At 41.4% G+C, this 23,766-nt stretch overlaps 2 protein-coding genes across 4 annotated transcripts in view; one reads left to right on the forward strand and one right to left on the reverse strand.

Annotated features, from left to right (window-relative positions):
* Nucleotides 1-18,213, reverse strand: part of kmt2bb (lysine (K)-specific methyltransferase 2Bb) — a 28,991-nt gene extending 10,778 nt beyond the window's left edge. The window contains 30 exon segments of the mRNA XM_078253197.1: nt 1-352; nt 354-1,423; nt 1,525-1,677; nt 1,785-1,945; nt 2,043-2,121; nt 2,222-2,339; nt 2,451-2,609; nt 2,804-2,941; nt 3,073-3,176; nt 3,292-3,515; nt 3,766-3,842; nt 4,616-4,726; nt 5,146-5,247; nt 5,436-5,620; nt 5,968-6,081; nt 6,186-6,303; nt 6,409-6,501; nt 6,600-6,746; nt 6,951-7,064; nt 7,956-8,081; nt 9,402-9,508; nt 10,022-10,279; nt 10,366-10,433; nt 10,524-10,755; nt 11,317-11,503; nt 11,849-11,968; nt 12,161-12,342; nt 12,453-15,998; nt 16,177-16,255; nt 17,868-18,213. The exon segment at nt 1-352 is cut by the window's left edge and continues 1,723 nt beyond it. Of these exon segments, the coding sequence (XP_078109323.1) occupies nt 1-352; nt 354-1,423; nt 1,525-1,677; nt 1,785-1,945; nt 2,043-2,121; nt 2,222-2,339; nt 2,451-2,609; nt 2,804-2,941; nt 3,073-3,176; nt 3,292-3,515; nt 3,766-3,842; nt 4,616-4,726; nt 5,146-5,247; nt 5,436-5,620; nt 5,968-6,081; nt 6,186-6,303; nt 6,409-6,501; nt 6,600-6,746; nt 6,951-7,064; nt 7,956-8,081; nt 9,402-9,508; nt 10,022-10,279; nt 10,366-10,433; nt 10,524-10,755; nt 11,317-11,503; nt 11,849-11,968; nt 12,161-12,342; nt 12,453-15,998; nt 16,177-16,255; nt 17,868-18,173 (8,830 nt within the window). The 5' untranslated portion in view covers nt 18,174-18,213.
* A 1,254-nt stretch (nt 18,214-19,467) lies between these two features.
* On the forward strand, nt 19,468-23,562 carry psenen (presenilin enhancer, gamma-secretase subunit). Of its 3 annotated transcripts, none has more exons than XM_078253257.1 (4): nt 19,468-19,590; nt 19,982-20,059; nt 20,352-20,456; nt 22,994-23,562. In XM_078253257.1, exons 2-4 carry the CDS (start codon nt 19,999-20,001, stop codon nt 23,131-23,133), a joined length of 306 nt encoding a protein of 101 aa, XP_078109383.1. In that variant the 5' UTR covers nt 19,468-19,590; nt 19,982-19,998; the 3' UTR covers nt 23,134-23,562. The 3 variants fall into 3 exon arrangements, with proteins under 3 accessions (XP_078109383.1, XP_078109382.1, XP_078109384.1); XM_078253256.1 differs by having other exon boundaries at nt 19,469-19,590; nt 19,979-20,059; XM_078253258.1 differs by lacking the exon at nt 19,468-19,590 and adding an exon at nt 19,636-19,791 and having other exon boundaries at nt 19,979-20,059.
* Nucleotides 23,563-23,766: the final 204 nt, after the last annotated feature.

Consider the following 23,766-nt stretch of genomic DNA (forward strand, 5'->3'; position numbering starts at 1 on the left):
TCTCAAGAGCAAGAGGTGTTCCAGAGGAAAATCCTAAACTGGAACCTTGGAATAACTCTTTAGAATAGGAGGTCTCAGGCACCTTTGTGAGTAGGTTAGGCAGAGCATCACAAACTGCAGTAGGAAGCACGGTCTCCTGATTTACTAAAGAAGTGTCAGAGCTTTGCTCTTTGAGTGGGAAGTTTACCAAGGTTTGTGGAGAAACAAACCCCATATTGTTCTCATTTGACCGCCTGGAATCATAGAATTTAGGTGGACCTTGAGGTGAACTATCTGTAGGTCTTTTGCTGGCAACTGAGATGGTGACTGATGAAGAATCGGTGTGCTTATCATTGGATGACGCATTGGGAAAAAAGACCCTGAGCAGCCTGCGTGCCGTTTGTAGTGTCCGATTCAGGGACATTTTTATTATTTTGGCTTTTGGCTTGTATCTGAGCTTGACTAGAACCTTCAACTTTCTGAGCATCATCGTTGGTCGCTATACTTGCATCACTCTCTGTACCATCATCTACACCATCCAGCTGAGCCATAGGCCGGGAGGAAGGGGAAGAGGGAGACTTGGAATGGTCTTTTGATCCGGGACAGCTGACTATTGTCCTCGAGAAGTCAAAATAGTGCTCCATATCATCATCAGAAGAGGTGTTGCCCAAGTCATCCCTGGCTGAGGCTGCAGACCGTGGCAGGTTGGCAACGAGAGTCTTCCTCTTGTGTACCTCTTGGGCTCTTCCCCAAAATTCCTCCTGATCATCACCTTCCACCACTATTTGTCCCCCACAGTTCATTGCCACACCTTCATTCAGGAGTGTCTCTTCAATCTCCAGTTCTGTCCTCATCTCTTGGCCCAGACTCATGTTGGGATCCTTGTGGAATGCACTGTAGGGGAATTCTTCCTCATCCTTCTGTTGATCTACATCCCCCTGGGGTGATGTACCATTTGCTGGAGAGACATCTTCAGGTTCTGGTGAAGCTAAGAAGTTGTGAGGCACCTCGACTGAGTCTGACTGGTTCAGATCAAATGACAATCGATTTCTGGGTAGATGTTGTATGGATGGAGAGAAAGAGAGACTTGGAGAGGGAAAGCTTCCTGCACCATCTTGCCAGGGAGACTGAGGAAAGAAAGATGAGGTACAATGGATCATTGTATTACCAGGGCATCGGACTGAGGAAGCACTTCTACCTCCGACTGGGCGGGCTGATGGACTTATCACGTTGTCTGGAGCACCAAGTGGGTACAGTGGGGAATTGGGAAGGGAAGACTTTCCGGCACGGAGGGTGATGGGTCCAGTCAGAGGGCCCAGAGGAGGGGGGGGCATGTGACTGCGGAGGCCTGTTGTCTGTGAGTGTGGGCTGTGGCGACGAACCCTTCGAGTATCCTCCAGATCACTTATGGTTAATATGTGGTGGGGTTTCAACTGGATTACTCCTAAGAGGAAATCAGAATTGAGACTTGTGTGCTTTTGATTGGATCAACATATGTTTTGTTAGTGAACTTACTAAAAATATTTTAATGAATTTATATTTTACCTGGGGAAGGCAGAGGTCGAAACATTCCTCCAGCTGGTCTCCTGGGAATCTTTGGCCTTGCACCGTGATCTGACTTTGGGGTAGGTCCAAGGATAAAGGTTTCCACCATTGGGGGTTGGGATTCTGTTAAATCAGTCTCTTGGGCTTCAGATTCTAAAGATTCATAAAAATGGTTTAGGAAACTATTAATATCTTCATCTATCAATTTACAGTAAATCACTTCTGAATGTACTGCAGTTTTTCAGTAGTAAAATACGCACCAGGTAGTGGACAGGGGCTGTGAGCAATGGTGTGATTTTCTCCTTGGTCAGGCATTTCCTCAACAGGCTTCTCAGGTACAACGGGCCGAACCTCCCGCACTGTACATGTATATTTGCACCGGCGCAATGGATTAACTGTACTCCAGTACCAACGAGTGCACCTTAGAAAGGAAGAAGAAAGTTTTAAAATGGCTTTTCATGCCATGTTCCATGTCATTTATTTATATAATCAAGTTAAAAAGATAAAATGCAACTTACTGAAAACCCACAGGAAACAGTTTTCCTTTAATAGCTGAAAGTTCTGTCAGCACACCCAGTTGGTCTATCTGTAGGGAACCTGTGTAGTGACAATTTAGATACCAATTAGTTAAACATAAGATCATTATTAGTAAATGCCAAGGAGTGAACAGGAAACCAGCTAAAAGATAGGTGCTTACCAATCATCAAGTTGATTGATTCTGGTTCAAGTCCAGTCAAGAACTTTCTGCGGAGGCTGATCCCCTCAAAATCCACATACACCCTGCGGTTTACTTCAAATTCTTGACCAGTTATCATCTGTAAAACAAAGGAAAAAAAGTGATAATGCAACCTTTAAACTGATAATTCAAAACCTTTAAACTGATACGATCAGAGGCTGTTGGGAGAATTGGAAGAGCAAAAATGTACCCTGCCACTGATGAGATGTCGGTGTTTGTAGCAATAGACCTTCTTATCCTCCTGGAACACACAGTGACGGGAGCGGGCACACATGAAGTGATAGTTGCTTTGACATGATGTCAGACAGCAGCCCACTGTGGCACCAGTCTGGTTGCAGCGTTCACATCGCTAAGAGGGGATTGGGATTGATGCAATAAAAGGAAGAGCAATCAGTTATAATGCATATTTATTTACGATTAGAGCCTGCTATCAGATTTTTTTGAAGTTTACAAGCAATCAAATTCAGATTCCAAGTAATATTGTATAGAAATATACATTATTAAACAGGTAAAATCAAATGATGAGGTAGATTAACAACCAACCATCAAGCGGCCCCTTGTGACAGCACTGTGTACGTGTAGTAGAGAGCCATTATCCTCTTGAAACACCTCAGCTGACCACAGACAGCAGTTGACATGTGCCCACTCATTCTGGCCCAAGTACAGCAACCGGCCTGCTTCCTATGGAACAACAGCCACAAAACAACTGTTAAACCCCTTGAGTAACCAATCAACTGCAAGTACAGTATTTACAAATGGTTTACTCTCCAAGTTGGGTATTTACAATTTACTCTGAACTGAATATTACTTACATTGGGTTTGAGGTCACCATATTTTTGGCACAGTGTGCACTGTCTCTCGTCATCCTTAGACCATCCGGTGTCTAAATCAGCTTTTGAAAGACGGCCTCTTTTCCCTACGTAAATGTTCCAAAGTTAAGACTTAAAAGGGCCAAACACTGCAAAAGATTTTTAAACATAAATACGAGTAGCCAATTCAAACTTCCATCACTCCTGAATTGACAGCCTTACCTTTGAATTTGAGCCTGACAGCCCTGCTGGTTTTGAAGTGGTTGCGACTCGTTGGCTCCCCAGACAACGGAGAAACTGCCTCTTCTTCCTTTACATCTAAGCTTTGTCCATTGTCCTCCTGCAGGAGCCCCAGTGGGGCCCTGGACGCGAGCTCCTCCCTCTCCTGCCACCGGGCGTAAACATGCTCCGTTGTAGGAGGATGAACAGCATGGGACAGCATACCCCTATTAAAGAAAGAATTTGACAGTTCAACAGCTAATAAATATTTATTTTCATGCCAGAAAAAAAACAAAGCAGTGCTTTACCTTTCATATATGTATACAAGTACATCAAACTCAAAATCATGATAAAGGCCTATCTATCAAATACTTTTAAAACATCTTTTTTTCTTCTTTTCTTTTTTTTTTTTTAAATATGTATGCACATTATTATTATTATTATAATACAAACCAGTAAATGGTAAGCATTACTCACATGGGCAAGTCTTTGGTACAAGAGTTCCACATCTTTGGGTCTTGGCTGTTGAACCAATTAAATACTTCCTCGAGGAGCTAAAGACAAAAATCATATCAGTTAATTATAAATGCTAACTTTCTTGCATTTCTACAACTATAACATAGCTTCACTAGCATCTCACACTATAATCTAGGGCTGGACGATTAATCGGAAGTGTATTGACATCGAATTTCTGAAGCCGTTATCGACGTATTTTTCACATGGCGATAATTTTGATGATAATAAGGCTCTGACAAGCTTTGCCCACTCCGTGTCTGCGGACAGCTGTAGGCTTGTTCCCGTGTTGATGTTTTGTGCATTGTTGGACACATGCAGCCACTTTCCTGAAACCGCTTGCGGGACTGATACAAGTCCACAGCGGCCCGCAGCGTGTGTTTGTCCGAGCCGTCTCCAGCGCCTCCACCTGCAGGTTGTCATCTGTGTGCCTGTCTGGTATACTCTCGGACGGCCGATTTAACTTGCCGGTCCTCATCAATATGAATATCAACGTGTGTCACATAGCTCTCAGAAAAAAAGGAGCTTAAAACGCTGGTTCGAAGTTAGAACTAACAAGTTAATTAGCAGTTAAGAAATAGATTGTATAGCCTATTTACATTTGTATCAAGCAAAAGACGTTTTTTTTAAAACTTTACACAAAAACAATTGAAAAACGCAGTCGGTGAAAATTTTTATTATCGTTCATTTATCGTTAGAGGTAAAATGTGCAATTGATCGTGATTTTGATTTTAGGTCATATCGTGCAGCCCCACTATAATCCTAAAATAACTAATAGGTTTACAGACAATTCTACTTTTTTGTCATACAGCACCTTTAAATAGTAAGAGCGTGCCAGGGCAGTAGGTCTCTGCTCCTCTGGAAGATCCTCTTCTTGCTCAAGCCTCTTTCGCACAACCTGAACCACATCTTCATGAAACATTTTCTATAAAAAAAAATAATAATAATAAAAAAAAAAAAAAACACAACACAGCATTTTTAGTGTCCATTAAGTGGCATAACTTAGTTTCCCATACCACTGTAGAAGCATGATGCCTTGCAGAACAACACCAAGATGGAGAAACACTATTCGAGTCATGTCACCACTTATAATACCGTGGAAGGAGGGGCTGGCACCTATTCTTAGACTCCCCTTTTGAAAATCAGTAAGTGGCTTTAAAGCTACAAGTTGTTTAACTTTGGTTATCAGTGACATCATATGATTTCCCTAGTTTTCCCGCGTGGTTAGAGTTCACGCATATCAGAACGTCTTATTAGGTGCATAGGATGAAAAACTACTGACTGTGAAAAATGTATTTGCTGAAGTACTCAAGTGTTCAGACACTGAATAAGATGTTTACTCACCAACGTAGTATAAAGGCCTTTGTCAAACTTCTTGCCTACAGCTCGGAGGTCACAGGCTGGCTGTCCTTCTATTCCAATGTCAGGGTCGACCAACTTTTCACACTGCAGCAGAAACCAAAGCATATTTGACACACGACATTTCACAAGTTACAGTACTGCATCAGCGCATCATGTAAAAGATACATAAATTCCAGGGAACTGTAACAAGCACTCCAACATAAACACATTGTGTGACCGTCCTATTTTTCATGTGGCTTTTGATTCATAAGAAAGAAAGCTGAGTCTTCTACCTGTGAGCAGGTAACAAGGTGCTGGGTAAGGGTGGAGGAGAGCAAGCAAGCCAGCACCTTTTCCACCCCAGCCCTGAGCTCAATGTACAGCAGCTCCCTCCAAGCACTGGGCTGGGTCACGCTGCATGGCCGACATGAATATACGACACTCTCCGGCAAGCTGGACAGGATCTCATACAGCTCATCTGAAATAATTTTTTTAAGACAGGAATTTCACAGTGGAGGTTTAGTGAAATGTATTTCTAACCAAAACATGTTCACATACCAAGGGCATGTAAAGCAGGGTTTTGTATGCACGCTCAGCAAATAACAGGTAATAAAAGGTATTACATATCTTCTTTTTGAGCTTTATTTCTTCCTGCTCACTACATTCTTTGTTATTCTGATGCCCTTTGTTTTCTTTTAAGTTTTGGAAATAAACCTCAAAACAAAAAATGTTAAATCATTAAGTTTGACATGTCTTCGCCAGCACAAGACTTTGATGCCATCGGTTAGGGCATTTTCATCCACAAAGATAAAGAATAAAAGTCACCTGTTAGATCCTCACACTTGGCATGTACCCAGTGGTTACAGGTGCCACACTGCATCATCTGACTGTCATAGTCATTGTCCTCATAGCACTTGAAGCAGATTGGACAGTAGTTACCTTATGAGAGAAAGAGGCATTCAGAAAAGATTAGCCTCAACACAGAACGGTAATGTTGGTAGATAACAAAGGAGTGACAGATCATTCATCAATTCTCCCCTCACCCAGTTCATAGAGTTTTGAACAGTCTGGACAGAGTCCTTTGTCGTGGTTCCAGTCAGTGTCCCAACTCTTCCCTGGTGTGACGCCACAACTTTTACACCTGATGCATGTCATACAAACCTGCACAGAAACCAGCATGTAAGGACCAACAATCAAAGTATTCCAACCTCAGCATGCTTACAGTAAACATACATGACTTTGTTTACTAAGAAACATGAAACCTACCCAAGCTTTCCTCTTCTTGTTTTGCTTTGGATAGTTGGGACCCAGACACGAAGTATGATAACAGTTCTGACATCGTTCACACTCCAACAACGGCTGAGGGAGACAGGAAAAACGTAATGCTTACTGACTGAACTACAATACTGAGTGGTAAAACAAATAATAACAAAACAAGTGAAAATAGCCGGCCGAACCTTTGAGTGCTTATTTTTCCTGCCGCACACATGGCAAAACTTGCAGCGACGACAGCACCAGTTTTCCTTGTTCTCTTCAGAGGGGCGGTCCTCTGGTTCAAGGCAAAACTGGTGGAAGGGCTCACAGCATACTTGGCAATACAGCATCTGCAAAAAGAAATTCACAAAAAAGAAATCTGAATTTCAAAATTGCCCTCAAATTATACAGACCTCCTGATTTATTTTATTTGGTGTCGTGTTTTACTGTAACACAGCTGTAAGAACCTTGTCAGTCACAAGCTAACACAATTTAAAGAAGGGCAAAGAAACAGATCAACCATTTCTATTGAAATAGAGCAAAAAAGTAGTTACCTCGTGTTGCCCTTTACTGGCACAAAGGAAGCAGACATAGGGTGGCATGAGGGATGCAGAGGTCAATATACTTAACCCACCCATATTCCAGACGTTGTCCAAAGCACAGTCCTCCTGAAAATAAAGACATTGTGTACACAACACGATAAACAGCTGAGAAAAGTCTGCCCACAGTAGTTACCAGCATTATACTATGTCTGCTGACCAATATATATTGTTGTTTCAGAGGGATTACTATATGAAGAGTCAGTTTACATTTTAAGTTCTGAAGGAAGTTGTATGGTCAACTGTACGTTTTTATACATTATTTATGTTAAAATGTGCCACCAAAGAAATCAGTTAAAACACATAATTAACAAATAAACACTGACCTCTAGTGGTCTCCAATAATATTATGTAAACTAATGAATTACAATGGCTTTAATTTACTACATGTGTGACTTTGTGTTAAAAAAACAATGAATACACTTTCTTTGGAATTAATGTTTGAAGACAAAAACAGTATGCATATGTCATCGTACATCACATAGCTTTAGCAACCAGAAATGCTGTGGCTGTAACCACTGAACATCATCATTTAAAGGAGCCGTGTGGAGGATCAAGTGGCATCTAGCGGTGAGGTTGCAGATTGCAACCAACTGAATACCCCTTACTTTACCCCTCCCTTCCCAAGCGTGGAGTAGGACCTACTGTGGCCTTCAAGTAATTTAAAATGCAAAAGGCCCTATTGACAGCAAGTGGTTGGTTTGTCTGTTCTGGGCTACTGTAGAAACATGGCGATGCAACATGGCAGGCTCCGTGGAAGAGGACCCGCTCCCTATGTCGATATGAAGGACTCATTCTAAGCTAACGAAAACACAACAACTTAGTATCAGGTGATAGGCTAATGAAAACATAATTATAATTATTGTATTCCATTTCTGCCAATAGAAATCCTACACACTGGTCCTTGAAAAAATGTGGTTATTTTACAATATGTGTGATGTACTTTAAAAAGTGACATACCTTGAAGTCAACCCTGATTTTGTGAGTAGGTTTAGAAGACTCAGCTTCTCTCTGCTCAAATCCATGGGCCAGGGCAGCCAGGACACTAGGGGGAGTCTGCTCGCAGGGACCCTGAGATGAAAGACCCTGAGAGACAACCATAACATGAATGTGGGCAGGAATGGACACACGTAAAACCCTAATATACTTGCTTTTCACTACGCATTCTAATGGCCATGTATTACGCTTTAATTACATTTCCAGTTTTTATCATTTTTGTTTCATCCACGTTGCAATATAGAGCAACAGTGGGCTATGATGTACTTATAGATCTAGATTTACATGCAGGTAACATCTTTACTGCCTTGTCTCATTACTGAGTAGGTGATAACTGCAGTGCAATTGACGTGTTTATGTTCATTCACATTATTTTGATTGTAGTCGTCTGGGGGTTTGCAGTGAAGACTGCTTTGCTAAATGTGTATTACTTAAAAGAAGACTACTGAGTCTTTCTTCCACTTCCTTAATGTTGTAAGTTAGATTAAAATGATGTATTGTGTGAGTATTACACACCTTAGTTGAGGACTGGCTGAGTTTTCTGTAGCACACTAAAACAACTTTTGAACGAGCACATGTTCCACCAAGGTAAAGGCCGTTTCATAGTCGTGCGTAGAATCGACGGTGTACCCCCGCAGACCCCTCTGCGTCTACCCCGGACCCTACGCCGTAGCCTGACGTGCACCTCTCCAAAAATGTAACTACACGTCGCGGCCACGCACGTCGCTCGGCACACACCGACGCATAAGTAAACAAAGAGTTTCGCGATTGACCCTCCGGAAACCGCACACCCCCTAGCGTCCTGGTGGTAAAATGCACCGCGATGCAAAGAAACACGTTCAACCCCGACGCAGAACTCTGAAAGGGTCACGGCGCTGTAGGAGCGACGGCGTAGCTACGGCGTGGAGTTTGCGCACAACCGTAAAACAGCCTTAAGTTCCTTCACGAGGCTATTTCGCAGAGGCACAGCTATTGCGTCCGGCGCTTAGAGCTGCCCAACACGATTGTGATTGGTTTACAGAGATGCCAATAAACCCAAGCCCATTTTGTCCCATCCCAGAATGCTGTGTGGACTAGCCAGACCCCCCCTCCGCAGGGTTGTGGAGAAGGGTCTGGCAATGCGAGACTACACTATGCCAAAAGCTGGCAGTATACAAACAAAAATCGCATTTGGGGTGTTCTCAGAGACAAAATTTGGCAGGTTGGTGTCAAAGGATTGTGAAAATGTCATTAATTATTCAAACCGCTTAATTATCAAAATAGTTGAGGATTAATTGAATAGTTGTTAACTAATCTTTGCAGCTCCAGTGTTGACACTTATTGTGTGACAGAGCAAATCAAACACAAAACTGCCACAAATACAAGTTGTGTATTCCAACCATGGCACTGATCAAATTCAGAATTACTCACCTTCTCAGGTTTACGCCGAACTTGTGGAACACGGTGTGAACTGGACTTTCGATGCCTGACTTCTTCATCTGAAATGTCTCCGAGGAATCCATCCAGTGACACAAAGTCTTTAGAGGGCAGGAAAAAACAAAATATAAGGAGGTGTTATAAAAAACATTTTAAAGTTTAAAGACATGCATTTGCAGTTTGTTTACAGCTCTACATGATATGTAAGCAAATAAATAATGTGGTGTTAAGAATAAAAATAATAATCTAGATTATGAATTAGGAAGAGCTGCAAGTAACGATATTTTCATTGTCAATTATGTCGATTATTTTCTCAATTAATCGGTTTTTGGTTTGGTCTATAAAATGCCAGAAAATGGTGGAAAATGCCGATCAGTGTCTTATTTGGTCTACAACTCAAAGATATTCAGTTTACTGTCATAGAGGAGTGAATAAACTAGAAAATCCTCATATTTAGGAAGCTGAGAATTTCCAGCTCCAAAAACAAATAATGACTCAAACTGATTAATCGACTATCAAAATAGTTGGATGTTAATTCCATTGTTGACAACTAATCGAATAATCAGCTCTAGAATGAAGCATCCATGTCATCTGGTTTATGAATGTTAATTTACCTTGACTGAAACGGGATCCAGCACCCCTTCTCCTGGCTGGGGAGGCAGAGCTTGAGACAGCTTTGTCATCAAGATCAGAGTCATAGTCCACCAGGTCAAAGTAGACTCGGGGTTTCACGACACGCTTTGGCTGCTTCCTTACTGACGGACTCTGACCATCACCCTGGAGACCAGATGGTGATTCCACAGCACCCTCGTTCCCTTCGTCGTTACTTGAATGACCCCCGCTGAGAGAGGATCGCCGTCGCTTAGAGGCACCTTTAAGAGGCAGCATGAAGCGGACATGCTGATGCTATGGAAGTATTACAGCAACTTGAAGCTTGCACGCTCAAATGAAAAATTACCTTTGGGTGCTGTTCTTCCACTTAGTCTTCGTGCTTTTCTCTCTTCAATTTGATCACATCTCTTATACCTTGTGGTAAAACACACAAACACATTCCTCATGATTTTGAAACACTGATAAGCTCCACTATAACAAAAAACGAAGTAGAGGTCAACTTACACACAACACTGCCGTTTGGTATTGGGACCACCAAACTTGGGTTTGTCGAGGCAGTTCATGCACTTGCCACAGTCATCCTCGTGGTTGCAGCCTTTGCATATTCCACACCTCCGAGAGCGATACCCAAAAGGCCCGAGTCCTTTCTTTTTCACAAAATTCGACGGCTTCTTGACCTTGGTGACCTTTGGATCTGACAGCCCAGGGCTGTCTGATTCAGAGGGAGACCCAATATCTGCAACAATAGACATTCACCCATTAGTAACTTAAGTTAATCATTCACCTTTCAGGATGCGGTTGCAGATCATTTGGTGGCACTAATTTTGGTTTGGACATTGACTCACACTCAGTAGCTAATATCTTGCCTATTAAAAATTTATTTCTGTGTATACACAAGCAAATATAATCCCAATGACTAATGATACACCAAATCTCTTGAATAGCAGATTTATGGGAAGAAGGTTTATAGTAATAAGCCAACTTTAACCGTTTTAAACAAATCATCAATGAAATAGGGCTATATTTATTGTGGGGTAGAGGTGTAACGATTCATATATTACACTGATGCATTGCTCATAAATTATTCTGTTTCAAAGCATCCGTCTGCTAAAAGAAATCAAGTGTCTCTACTACGCCGTCCTCTGCCAGGACTATGAAGTTGTAACTAGCAATGTCGCCATGTCTACTATTAGTCCTACTGCTGCTGCCATCAAGTCATCACATTAAAGTCTTGAGAAGTTTTATGCGCATGTAATGAAACTAATCCAGATAAGACTTCCCATCAGTTGACACCTACCTTTAGGGATGGCTGTAGGGGAAATGCCAGTTCTTTCATGCAAAGGCAAGGCGCTAAGTCTGGGAATGTCATCTGGTACCAAGGCTCGAGGCTGCCCCAGCACCACGGATGCAGCACGACACACATGCTTGATACGTGGACCCCCTGCTCTACGGAACTCCTGGCACAGGGGGGATATGAGCTGCGGCTAGAAGAAGGAAAACATAACAATCCAATCACGATAGAGGCACTGATGTAAAGAGGCTGGAATTGACAGAGGACTCAATTCTTTTCTTTTTCTTCAAAATACATTGATATTACATCCCCAGGCAATACAAATGGAAGTGATGGGCTAAATTATTTTAAATTCTGAATCATTGGTTATACATTTCAGTAAAGTAAACTGAACAGAGCATGTTCGCTCATGCTAAGTTTGCAACTATGGCAGAGGGTTAATTAACGACGACAACAACAAACTGATAAAACCAGAGACAGAATCAAGATTTGCAGTTGGGTTGATTTCCGCCTCGGGCCTATTGATTTGTACACTTACTTGTCCTTGAGGTGGCTCTGTCTTGACTGGAACATCAGCATCAAGCTTAACCCTCTGCTTCCTCCTTTGTCTCTTAGAGGTCACATCTCGAGACCTGGCGCCACTCGGGCCAGACAACAGCTATGGGGTTAACAGGCAAAAACAAGGCATCAAACACAAGCCTCAGAATACTACCCCTGAATCATTCCAAACACCTGGAGGTTTTCCTCATCTATGACAGGTCCTATTACATAGACTCAGACTGTGTCTAATAGTGAACAATTAAAGTGTACAATGACAGAGCTCATGTGCTTGTGGTGATCGTGACCTTACCCCAGATGACTTAAGCTGTTTCTGCTGGTCAATCTTAATGAGCTGGACCTTGGCTTTCCTGAGGAGATTGAACATTCTTTTATTTGCACCAGTAAGGCGCGCTCGTTGTGTAGCTCCCTTCTCCACAGATCCAGGATAATTGCCTTCACCTGCGCCTGAGTTCTGTTCTGACTGCAGCTCTCCTGTAGAGATAAAGGTAATGTATGACCATAACATTGGTCCATTATAAGTAATAAAGCAAAGGTGTGTTTAGCATTTATTAATCTGATGCTTTTTAAATAATTTTGCTTACCCGAGTGATGTTGGGCAGTGTCTTTCCCTGCTAAATCCTCCTCTTTCCCGTGCTGAAACGCAAGGGACTTGAAGTTCAAAGTCCTAACACACACAGAAACCTTTCTCACCACTCCAGGAGAATCAAGGTCTTCTATCTTGAGCTTGGATTTGTTTTTCCCTGCATTTGTACTCCGTTGCCTAAGGCTGATGCTCATGGCCTCATCATCGAGTCCTTCTGCTAAATCAACAGGAGGCTGAAGAGGTTTACTCACACTCTCTGTCTCTGTTGCGTTTTTGCTCTTAGGAAGTCCCGTGTGCGACTTCTTTAGCCTTTGATAAATCTTAAGGTGCGCCGCTTGTTTATTAAACTTAGGGGAACTTTTCTTTTTCTGGGCATCCAGGACGTCAGTAGATACTTCTGTGGGCTTATCAACTGGTGTAGATAAAAACAGATCCTCACATTTGTCCTCTGAAGTTTTGTCCAGTGTGTACACTTCCTCGCTCGACTCTTCTGGAACATGCCACTTGAAAGTCGAGTTCTTTAGAGACTTCTTCTTTTCAATTTTGCCACTGTTTATCTCAGAAAATAGGCTGTCAGCTATATCAATGTTGTCATCTAGGTCCTGAGCTGAAAACAGATCGACATCCAATTGAGCTTCACTCAATAGGTCTTCCTCGTCAACAGGCAGGATTGGGGATATTGCTCTGCCTGTCCCATCATCTCGCCTCTTTCCTGGGCGCATTGGCAAGCCTAACTGTAAACCCTTCTTTGGGGAGTTTCTTCGAGGCAAGACCGACATTCCCGCGTCATCCATAAACCTTTGTGGGGTCTTGATCACACGTGAGGATCTGGCACTTACAACAGGCATAATGAAGTGCTTGATGTTTTTAACAAACTTTGATTTACCAGGCTGTGCATCCACAACATTTGCTTGTCCACCATCGACTAATGTGTCCGTTTCTTCCTGCTTTAAACTATCATTGCCAACCCCCATTTCCATCAGCTTAGACATTATTTTAGAATGTGGTTTTGGCCTTTTAGAACCAATAAAATGAAGGCCTGAAGGTCTCTTTTTGTACTTTTTATGTACTCCAATAAGTTTGGAGCTTGGGGTTGGTGTTATAGTTGCCAATGGGGTGGAAAGGTCACTCTCCCTCTCAACGATTTCTTGACTTTCAGATAATTTAAGTGGAGCAAATTTTCCATCTGTGTTCCTGTGCCTGTGTTTCTGACGCTGCCCAATCAAACTTTTGCGCCTCTTTTTTACTTTTTTGAGAGATTGCTTTTGTCGGCGCTGTGTTTTTGGGTCACTTGCTTGACTTTCTTCCACCAAAAAGGGTTGACTATCTATCAACTGAATGTCGGTTTCCTCTTTTACTGGTGGCTGTATCTGCACTTCTTCCACTGACACAGTGTCCTGTTTTGCCTCAGGCCGGGTGCAATCTATTGTTTCTGACTGACTGACTTCTGTTACTAAAGACTGAGTATCCTCCTTGAGCACAGACTCTGTGATAGTAGCTTCAACTGTAGCCAACTCTGTGCTGACAGCCGTTTCAGGAGAGACAACCACCTTCTTCCTTTGAACAGACCTCTTTTTCCCTAGTTTATTATTTCTAAATCTTCTAGGTTTGGAAGGCACAGGCATTGGTTTGGCCTCTTTGATCTGCGGTTCTACCTCATTCTCCACCTTCTGCAGCGAATCTTCAACTGGCACTGGTGAGGGATCATCCGCAATCTTTGAGGAAAGCTCATCAGGAACTTCAGTGGAGTTTAAACTGGTCACCTGTGAGGGATCCTCAGCCAAATCCTGAAAGGAGTTTTTAGGAAGACCATGTGAGCTTGAATTTTCTGTTGATGCCTGAAAAGTGTCTTCAACTTGCATCTGCGGCGTTTCTTCATCCTGTGGACTTGTTCTAAGCCTCCGTTTCGGAGTGGTCACTGGCTTATGACTGACAGACTTTGTTTGTGGTAAATCACAGCTTGGTGTCCTCCTCCTTAATCTCCTCGTTGGTGTGACTTGAGTATCCAGACATGAGGATTTATCCTCATTAACTTCACTTAGATCTTTCAGAACATCCTCTTTCTTTTCAGACACAGGGCTAACTTGCTGAATTAAAAAGGATGGCTTTGAGCTTTTGTGTTTCCCAGGAGAGGAGACCTTTTTGATTTGAAGAGGTGGAACTTTCCCGCAATCCGTTTTAGTCATTTCTTGTGGCGGTGTTTCATTCAGGCGTTCCACTTCAACTTCCACGTGGAAAGTGGACTTTTCCTCAATTGACACGTCAGCCTTGTTTTGGGAACCCTTCTCATCATCGTCCAAGCTTTTACTCTCTTGGGGGGCCGAGTTTTCCAGTTTGGATTTTTTATCCATCGCCTTCAAACTCTTGTTGACACTGGTGTCACAAAAAGTGGACTGATCCACCTTACTCACAGTCTTCTCTGTTACTTTGACAGCGTTTTCAGCCCCCTTTGTCTGACTTTCTTCCTTCACTAAAGTTAAAGTCCAGACAAACTTTTTTCTCAGTTTTTTCTTTCGAGTTGAGTTTTTCCCACTGGCCTGTGCATCATATTTTGGGTTTCTGACCTTCAACAACTTTAAACTTGGGACCCGCATGTCCTCATTTTTCAAAGCCAAACTGTCATCGGATTGTACAGCTAAATGATCGGTCTCTTTCGATGATGGACCATGGTTTTCTGGCACCGTAGCATCCTTGTTCAGCCTCTTGCTTTGCCTTTGTCTGCCACTTCTCGCTGATGGTTTGGTCTTCACTGTTTGAGAAACTTCTGGCTTTGACTCCACCAGAATGGCATCACTTTTACTCAGACTTTCTGGTTCAGCTACACTGTCTGAGACTCTTTTAGTGAGTGGGTTAGTGACTCTATTGCTCCTACGAGTGACTTGTTGATTAACTTCATAACCTTGCTCTGTCACAATTTCCTTATGCTTTAATTTCTTTGCATTCGTTTTTGGCTCTACAGTCCCACTCTCCTTTACAGTCTCAACTAGATCGGATGATTTTCTCTCTTTTGATTTTTGGTCATCAACCACAATTTTGGCGCTAGTCTGGCAGACAGGATCGGTTGTCTTTGAAGCAGATCTCCCACGCCTTCTTGCAGGTACAGTCCCCCCTTCCTTATCTTCTGTGCCATATTTATCCTCATGCGGTTCAGTTTTTAATTTGACATGAGCACTTGAAATCTGGTCGTCCAGAATGTCCTTGGCTTTGGGCTGATCCTGGATTCCTTTTATCTTTAACTTCTTCGCTGATTTTTTATGAGGCTCCCTTACGGTTTTCATTTTCTTTTTGGCCACCAACTTTATAGTAATCCTTGGTGCTGCTGATGAGGCTCCGCTTTTAGTGGACTGCCGATCCATGGTGGTTTTTCCTTTCGAACCTTTCCTGCAATCCTTTGCAGCCTCTGCTTCACGAGATAAGCCGTGTGTTTCCTCCAAAGATTTTACATCCTTTACAGGGTCAGGTGAGGTAATATCTGCCTCCACTGCTAGCGTTTTAAGCGGTAGCTTCTCACTTTGTCGTTTTGATTTTGTGTTGACAGCATCACCTACAAATCAAAAACATTTTAAATATTTTTTTAAATTCATGGCTCTATCAGTGAATGCAAAATTGGGAATAGAAAACAACCCTTTTTCATATTGTGTTGCATGCTTAATCCAAATGTAGGTGTTGTTTGTAAACTACAACAAATACTTCATGTGGTGCAGTAATATATTTTTCTTTACCTTTGGAAGGGTTTTGTCGTGACCACACAGGTCCTTTGGAGCCGTTTCTCTCAGCTTCAAATCCTCTGAAGTCATCTCCCTTGCAAAGTAAAAACAGATCATTAACACTTGAGTCAAAGTAACACCACTCTGCTGGAGGCTGCCGAACCATCAGCAAAAAACAGTGACTAAATGTTTAGTTAACAGCATTCATTTTGAATTCCAGAGCATGGCATTAATTGTATCCAGTATCCACTGCACCGTAGATGGAGGAACACTGATAATGGCTCTGAAAGCTCATTATGAAGAATGGATTTATGTCGAGCATAATGATGAGTTTATCAATACACCTAACATAACAATTTATTTATCTTAGCATATTGGACCAACAGCTATGTCAAATTATAAAAAAAACAAAAAAAAACTGGTTATTTGGTTAAGAAGTTACAGCAATAACATCAGTGAACAATTGTTTTAATTTTTCCACATTCAAAACAACTTTTTTCATTCATCTCATCCGAGTTGTAATACATAAACCATGAATAGAGCCTTCCTTAGTAACAACCAAAAGTGTATACTGTTTTTGGGGGAACTCTTCCTGGACTTTTTAATTATGCAGTTACGTGTAATCTAGATGATTAACCACCTCATGCAAGATGAGAACTTTATAACATTTGTATGACTCACACTTGAGCAGTTAGGACGAACTCCTACACTCCCTACAAAAAACTGCAGGGAAAGGTAGCTAGGTCTGTAATTACGATTCCCTCCAAGTACTGTGCATCTCCCTCATGCTTGCAGCTGTGACCTGAAAGCCTACAAACAGCTCCACTCTTATGAATCAGGATTATACATTAACGATAAACATTACATGTATTAATCGTATGGAGCGGTCAGTTCTAACAACCAGGGTGCAAGTAGCTTTGGCACACTTCTGCACCACCATTTAAACATGTCCTGTTTGGTAACATTAGCTAGCAGTTAGCCATCCCCTCCTCTCGAAAGCATTTGAACTCACTTCTGTCTGCAGAAAAGATAGCCAAAATGAAAACTTTACGTTAGTTATCTGAGTTTTGATATCACAGTTACCTTAGGCGGAGAAGTGTGATCCTAGAAAAAAATGTGTGTTTTACCTTATATAAACTAGTTAAGCAGGCAACTGTGCCCGCATCTGGACAGCGTATGAAAACAGAACAGTTATTAGCCGCTAGCTGCTAGCCGCTGTGCAGGATACAGAGGCGCTAGCCGTCCCGTTCTTTGTGTTCGCTACTATTAGCTAGCTGCTACTCTGGCCTGATAACGAGCGGGCCATAGATGAAATAATTGCGATTCCTGTTTACAAATTGGCGTACTCACTCACTGGCTTTTAAAAATATATTGTACTCACGATTTCACGCTTTATTATTTAAAACTACATGAGAGCAATTGAGAGAACAGTGCGAATGTAACTTATCTGCTTAAGTAGTATTTTGTGTTGCGGCTGTTCATTAAATGTCATGGGAAGCTGCACTATGCTAACACAAATTAGCATGCAATGTTAGCTTACCAAGCTTGAAGCTAACGTTAGCCTAGCGAAGGGATGTTGACATTTCACCATGGTACAACCTGTCACACTGCTGTGGACAGCACTCATACTTGCACATTTAACAATCACACAAAATATGAGAAGATGAAATAAAGATACTAACTCCTGGTTCGGTTTGGGACCTCACCTCTTCACTCCCACTAGAGCTGTATCCAGCCTGGCCAAGGGTCTGGTGGCTCGCCTCTATCCCAAGTAAGCGCAAGTGAGACTGGTCTTCGTTTAACGATAGAACCTGGTTTGCGGGCCTTGGCCCTCCGTCAGTCACATCATCAGCTTCTGAGCTTGATCGTCCGAGTTGCCATCGCTTCTCGGAGCGCAAACGACTGCGTGACGACCAAGGCCGACCGGGGAAACGACCTCTGGCCGTAGCGGTTCCACCTTGGCCTCCTACGGCAGCCGCGGTTGCTGATCCGCATCCCGCTGCCGCCATCATTGCTTCAACAACAACACACACCGACAGCTAGCAGTTCGAGGAGAGACAAGAGGGAAGGCGCGAGATGGGAGGGGGGAGCCGCAATGCTACAAGGGAAGGTGAGTTTTTTCGGTGAGGCTTCAACGGTAGGTGAAAGTGGGTCGACCTCTGGCGGTGATTGTAGGCTACGTCACATCTCCAATCAAAAATGTGTACATATTACATCTCCGACTATGCCACTTCGCTAGATAGATATGAGTCCAACTTTAGTGATCGCACGAATTTTAATTCCGCTGATGACAACTAAACCTGATCATTTGTACAGGTGTTTCCAGCCTACAATTCCAAGGCTGCATTTATATGCTGTTAAATGTTTTATTAAAGAACAGAAATATTGGTGAGGTAAAAGTCCCAAGACTTCTCCGTATATGATAGGGGGAATGCAGAGGCAGAAAATAAAGAAAAATAGTTAAAATAAATAAAATTTGTTAGTCTGCTCTGATGATTAGTACCCTGGCTCTAACACATTGCAAATACAGTAGATGGCAGTATGCATCTGTAGCCTATTGTCACCAGAAGAAGCCGATGATGAAAAACAGGAAGAAGCAGAAATCTTCATCAATGAAATATAATTCACTTTTATAGTGTTTATTTCTTTATGTTAATTTCACGCTCATGGAGCAAATAAGGAAATATTTTTGCAGAATAAATTGGCCAAAAGTGAGTAGGCCTAATAGACTATACTAATACAAATAGAAAAAAATAATAATTTTGAGTATGATTATAGTATATATATATATATATATTATATTTCTCCAAGTACTTGGCTTCAGACCTCTTAAATATCCTCATTTCAGATTTGATGAGCATTTTTTTGTCTAGTAGGCTATTCAAACGAGTCAGTCAAGTGTGAGGTCTCCTGTAAGCAAACAACTGAGTGGGAACAGCATGTGACACAAAACTTTCAACTCATAGCCTTTCAGAGCGTTCCACAAAAAAAGCTAATTGAAATATTTTGTCACACTGAATGTAAAATATGTGAAAAGAGACAGACCTACACAACAATTTGATTGGATGGGAGGTGAGTATTACAGGATTGTTATAGCTAAATATATAGATAGGGGCAGACAATGGGAGGAAGGACACCTTTATTAACCCGGCACGTAGGCCCATGATCCATCCATCAATATATTAAACCGCTTATATAAGCACACGAAGCAAAATCATGTGACGCATGTCCCACACTCCAGTAAAGTAGGTGGCGGTATGCAGTGCAGGTTAGCGGGTGATTTCCTTTAAAAAAAAAAAGAAAAAAAAAAAGAAAAAAAAAGAGAGACGAAGAAGAGGGAGGAAGTATTTGATTGTTTGTATTGAGCTAGCTAGCTAGCTCATTTGCGACGATCAGATTATCTGACTTTTTTGGCCTTGTAAATATCAGGTAAAATACCACATTAATATACAGTATTTTTGTCCCGAAATAATATCAAACGACTTCGCCCAGAATCTGGAGAGCGATGTAGCTAAGTTACTGCTACAGCTGTTTGTAGCAGTCGGAACAACCTAGTGTTAAATTGCTAAGCTAACGAAATGCTAACGTTAGCCTGAGGTCAATTTCGAGTCATCTGACAATCCAAACTAGGTACTAGCAGGCTGTTTTATTGCTTGAATTTTATACAATTTAATTACAATGACTTTGCTTTAGTCATGGCTTGGCTAGTAGTCGATTGCGCTTCAAACGGAGACATAACCAGCATCACCAAAGTTTCATGTTTTTAAGTTGATGTCTCAAGCTGGTTCTGCCCTGTAACTTGTTTTTCTTTCGGTAGCAGGATCCACCAAATTCACGATGAACCTGGAACGACTGCCCAACGAGGAGAAACTGAGCCTATGCCGAAAATATTATTTAGGTAAGAGTACTTCAAAATGGACAGGACACGTACCGATACAAACATCTTTATATTCAATCAAACCTCCTCCCCTTTGGTTTGTAAATGCTGGTAACATGCAAGTAGTGTTAACACCTGCCTCCATAAGTTATACATTTATATTAAAATGATCTGATGCATCTCACTTAAATGAGAGGGAGGATAGGTAAAAGTGACTGGAAGCCTTTTGGGAAGCAAAGTATGAGCAACTTGAGTAGATGTGCCTAAATATGAATTCAGTAGACTTGTCATTAATGTTTGTTTTTTTTCTCAGGTGGCTTTGCGTTTCTACCGTTCCTGTGGCTGGTCAATGTTGTTTGGTTTTTCAAGGAGGCCTTTGTAAAGCCAGTGTACAGCGAACAGCTCCAAATAAAAACGTGTAAGTGTCGGAACTGCTACTTTAATACCAGACATTTTACATAATTAGCTTAGTTTAACTAAACGCATGTATTTAGAAACGGTATGTTTAATGTTCACGTCTAGTTTCCCCCCTCTATTTATATTGTGGATTCAACACTTGTTAGGACTCAGTTCATTCACTCATTACATTTTTAATCTAGTCAAGACATTTAGTAAAACCTCCAAAGTTTTGTTCTACATTCTGTTTACACACATCTAACAGAATATGTGGGCATTATTGTTCCATCATGGTCAAACTACTGGGATGAAGTTAGGACATCTTCAAGTTCCCTTAAATCCTGGAGGAGATGGGAAAGCTTTTCTTGGTGAAGAGAGTTGATTAAATGCTTTCTAAGCAGCGCTTATATGTATATTATGGCTTTTAATGTAAAACTTATTTATAATAGTCTTGTATCCACATACATGAGATCAAAAATACCAAAGAACATTTTTTTTAATTTTTTTTATTAAACTGTTGGATTGGAAACACACAAAAAAACACATTAGACTCAATATGTGATTTTTAAATACTTAGCATGTTGACATACTGCTGCAAAAATAAATTCTGGGAGAATTTTCAGTTAATTTGATCTATGCCTAAACTTATAAATTAGGACAAAATACTCATCACACATTTTGGGCTAGCTGACATTAACAGACAGTATACAGGTGCTGGTCATATAATTAGAATATCATGAAAAAGTTGATTTATTTCAGTAATTCCATTCAAAAAGTGAAACTTGTATAATGTATACATTCATTCCACACAGACTGATATATTTCAAGTGTTTATTTCTTTTAATTTTGATGATTAGAACTGACAACTAATGAAAACCCCAAATTCAGTATCTCCAAAAATTAGAATATTGTGACAAGGTTCAATATTGAAGACACCTGGTGCCACACTCTAATCAGCTAATTAACTCAAAACACCTGCAAAGGCCTTTAAATGGTCCCTCAGTCTAGTTCTGTAGGCTACACAATCACGGGGAAGACTGCTGACTTGACAGCTGTCCAAAAGACGACCATTGACACCTTGCACAAGGAGGGCAAGACACAAAAGGTCATTGCTAAAGAGGCTGGCTGTTCACAGAGCTCTGTGTCCAAGTACATTAATAGAGAGGCGAAGGGAAGGAAAAGATGTGGTAGGAAAAAAGTGTACAAGCAATAGGGATAACCGCACCCTGGAGAGGATTGTGAAACAAAACCCATTCAAAAATGTGGGGGAGATTCACAAAGAGTGGACTGCAGCTGGAGTCAGTGCTTCAAGAACCACCACGCACAGACGTAAGCAAGACATGGGTTTCAGCTGTCGCATTCCTTGTGTCAAGCCACTCCTGAACAAGACACAGCGCCAGAAGCTGCCTCGCCTGGGCTAAAGACAAAAAGGACTGGACTGCTGCTGAGTGGGTCCAAAGTTATGTTCTCTGATGAAAGTACATTTTGCATTTCCTTTGGAAATCAAGGTCCCAGAGTCTGGTGGAAGAGAAGAGAGGAGAGGCACAGAATCCTTGTTGTTTGAAGTCCAGTGTAAAGTTTCCACAGTCAGTGATGGTTTGGGGTGCCATGTCATCTGCTGGTGTTGGTCCACTGTGTTTTCTGAGGTCCAAGGTCAACGCAGCCGTCTACCAGGAAGTTTTAGAGCACTTCATGCTTCCTGCTGCTGACCAACTTTATGGAGATACAGATTTCATTTGCCAACAGGACTTGGCACCTGCACACAGTGCCAAAGCTACCAGTACCTGGTTTAAGGACCATGATATCCCTGTTCTTAATTGGCCAGCAAACTCACCTGACCTTAACCCTATAGAAAATCTATGGGGTATTGTGAAGAGGATGATGCGATGCGCCAGACCCAACAATGCAGAAGAGCTGAAGGCCACTATCAAAGCAACCTGGGCTCTCATAACACCTGAGCAGTGCCACAGACTGAGCGACTCCATGCCACGCTGCATTGCTGCAGTAATTCAGGCAAAAGGAGCCCCAACTAAGTATTGAGTGCTGTACATGCTCATACTTTTCATGTTCATACTTTTCAGTAGGCCAACATTTCTAAAAATCCCTTTTTTTTTGTATTGGTCTTAAGTAATATTCTAATTTTTCGGAGATACTGAATTTGGGATTTTCATTAGTTGTCAGTTATAATCATCAAAATTAAAAGAAATGAACACTTGAAATATATCACTCTGTGTGTGATGAATGAATATAATATACAAATTTCACTTTTTGAATGGAATTACTGAAATAAATCAACTTTTCCATGATATTCTAATTATATGACCAGCACCTGTATGTCCTTGTGGTTAGTATTTTCTGTTTGAAAAACAATATTTCCCCACATAAATGTGAGCCACTATTGACACATTTGGTTTAAAATATGTACTTTATGAAACACTATCAAACACTTAAATTTTTTTTAAAGAATGCTTTAGGCAAAGCTTGAGCTGTGTGTGTGTGTGTGGATTGTTTTTTTTTTTTTAATGCAAAGTAATTGTCACTTGTGTGTTTTTCATCTAGACGTAAAGCGGTCAGCGCTGGGGTTGCTGCTGTGGGTAACAGTACTCACTACCTGGATAACCATATTCCAGCACTTCAGAGCAGAGTGGGGGGAGGTGGGAGATTACCTCTCATTTACCATTCCACTGGGCATTCCTTGATAAATGTCTTTGTCAATGACAGAACTAATGATCCACTATAATGGACCAAAGAATGTTCCTTCTTTAACTACAGTGAACAATTCTGGTGATTTGTCTGGCCTCTGGAGCAAAATTCAATGGCTGAATCATTAACAGTAATCCCTTGTCTTCAAAAGAGAAATGCTGTAGGATTTGAAAATTAATTTTTTTTTTTTTTTTTTATGCTTGCCATGGCATTTGAGAGTTCTTTTTTTAGAGTAGGCTAATTTTGTATAGCAGACAATGTTAACTGTCATGACAGTATCTAATAATGACATTCAGGACTTTGATGATTAATAGATTCAACATGCTTTTTCTTTTTTTTTCTTGACTTATTGTGGAGTTTGTGTGTGATTGTGCACCCAAAACAATGTATGAATGACAAATAAAAAAATAAAAGTCCATACTGCCTCCAAGTTACACTGTTTTTACTCCATGCGCTGCGTTTCCTATGGCAAGTCGATGAGCTATTTTTTTCCATATATACTCCTAATATTTTGCATTGTTACTGAAGGCTCCTAAAGTCTGGGCAATCGCTGGCGCCTGTTGTGAAACACAATAGCTTAATCCCTCCAAATGTCCACACTTCCCTATCATCCTATATGAGTCATAACA

This window comes from Sander vitreus, chromosome 6 (assembly GCF_031162955.1).
Source record: "Sander vitreus isolate 19-12246 chromosome 6, sanVit1, whole genome shotgun sequence".
NCBI lineage: Eukaryota > Metazoa > Chordata > Actinopteri > Perciformes > Percidae > Sander > Sander vitreus.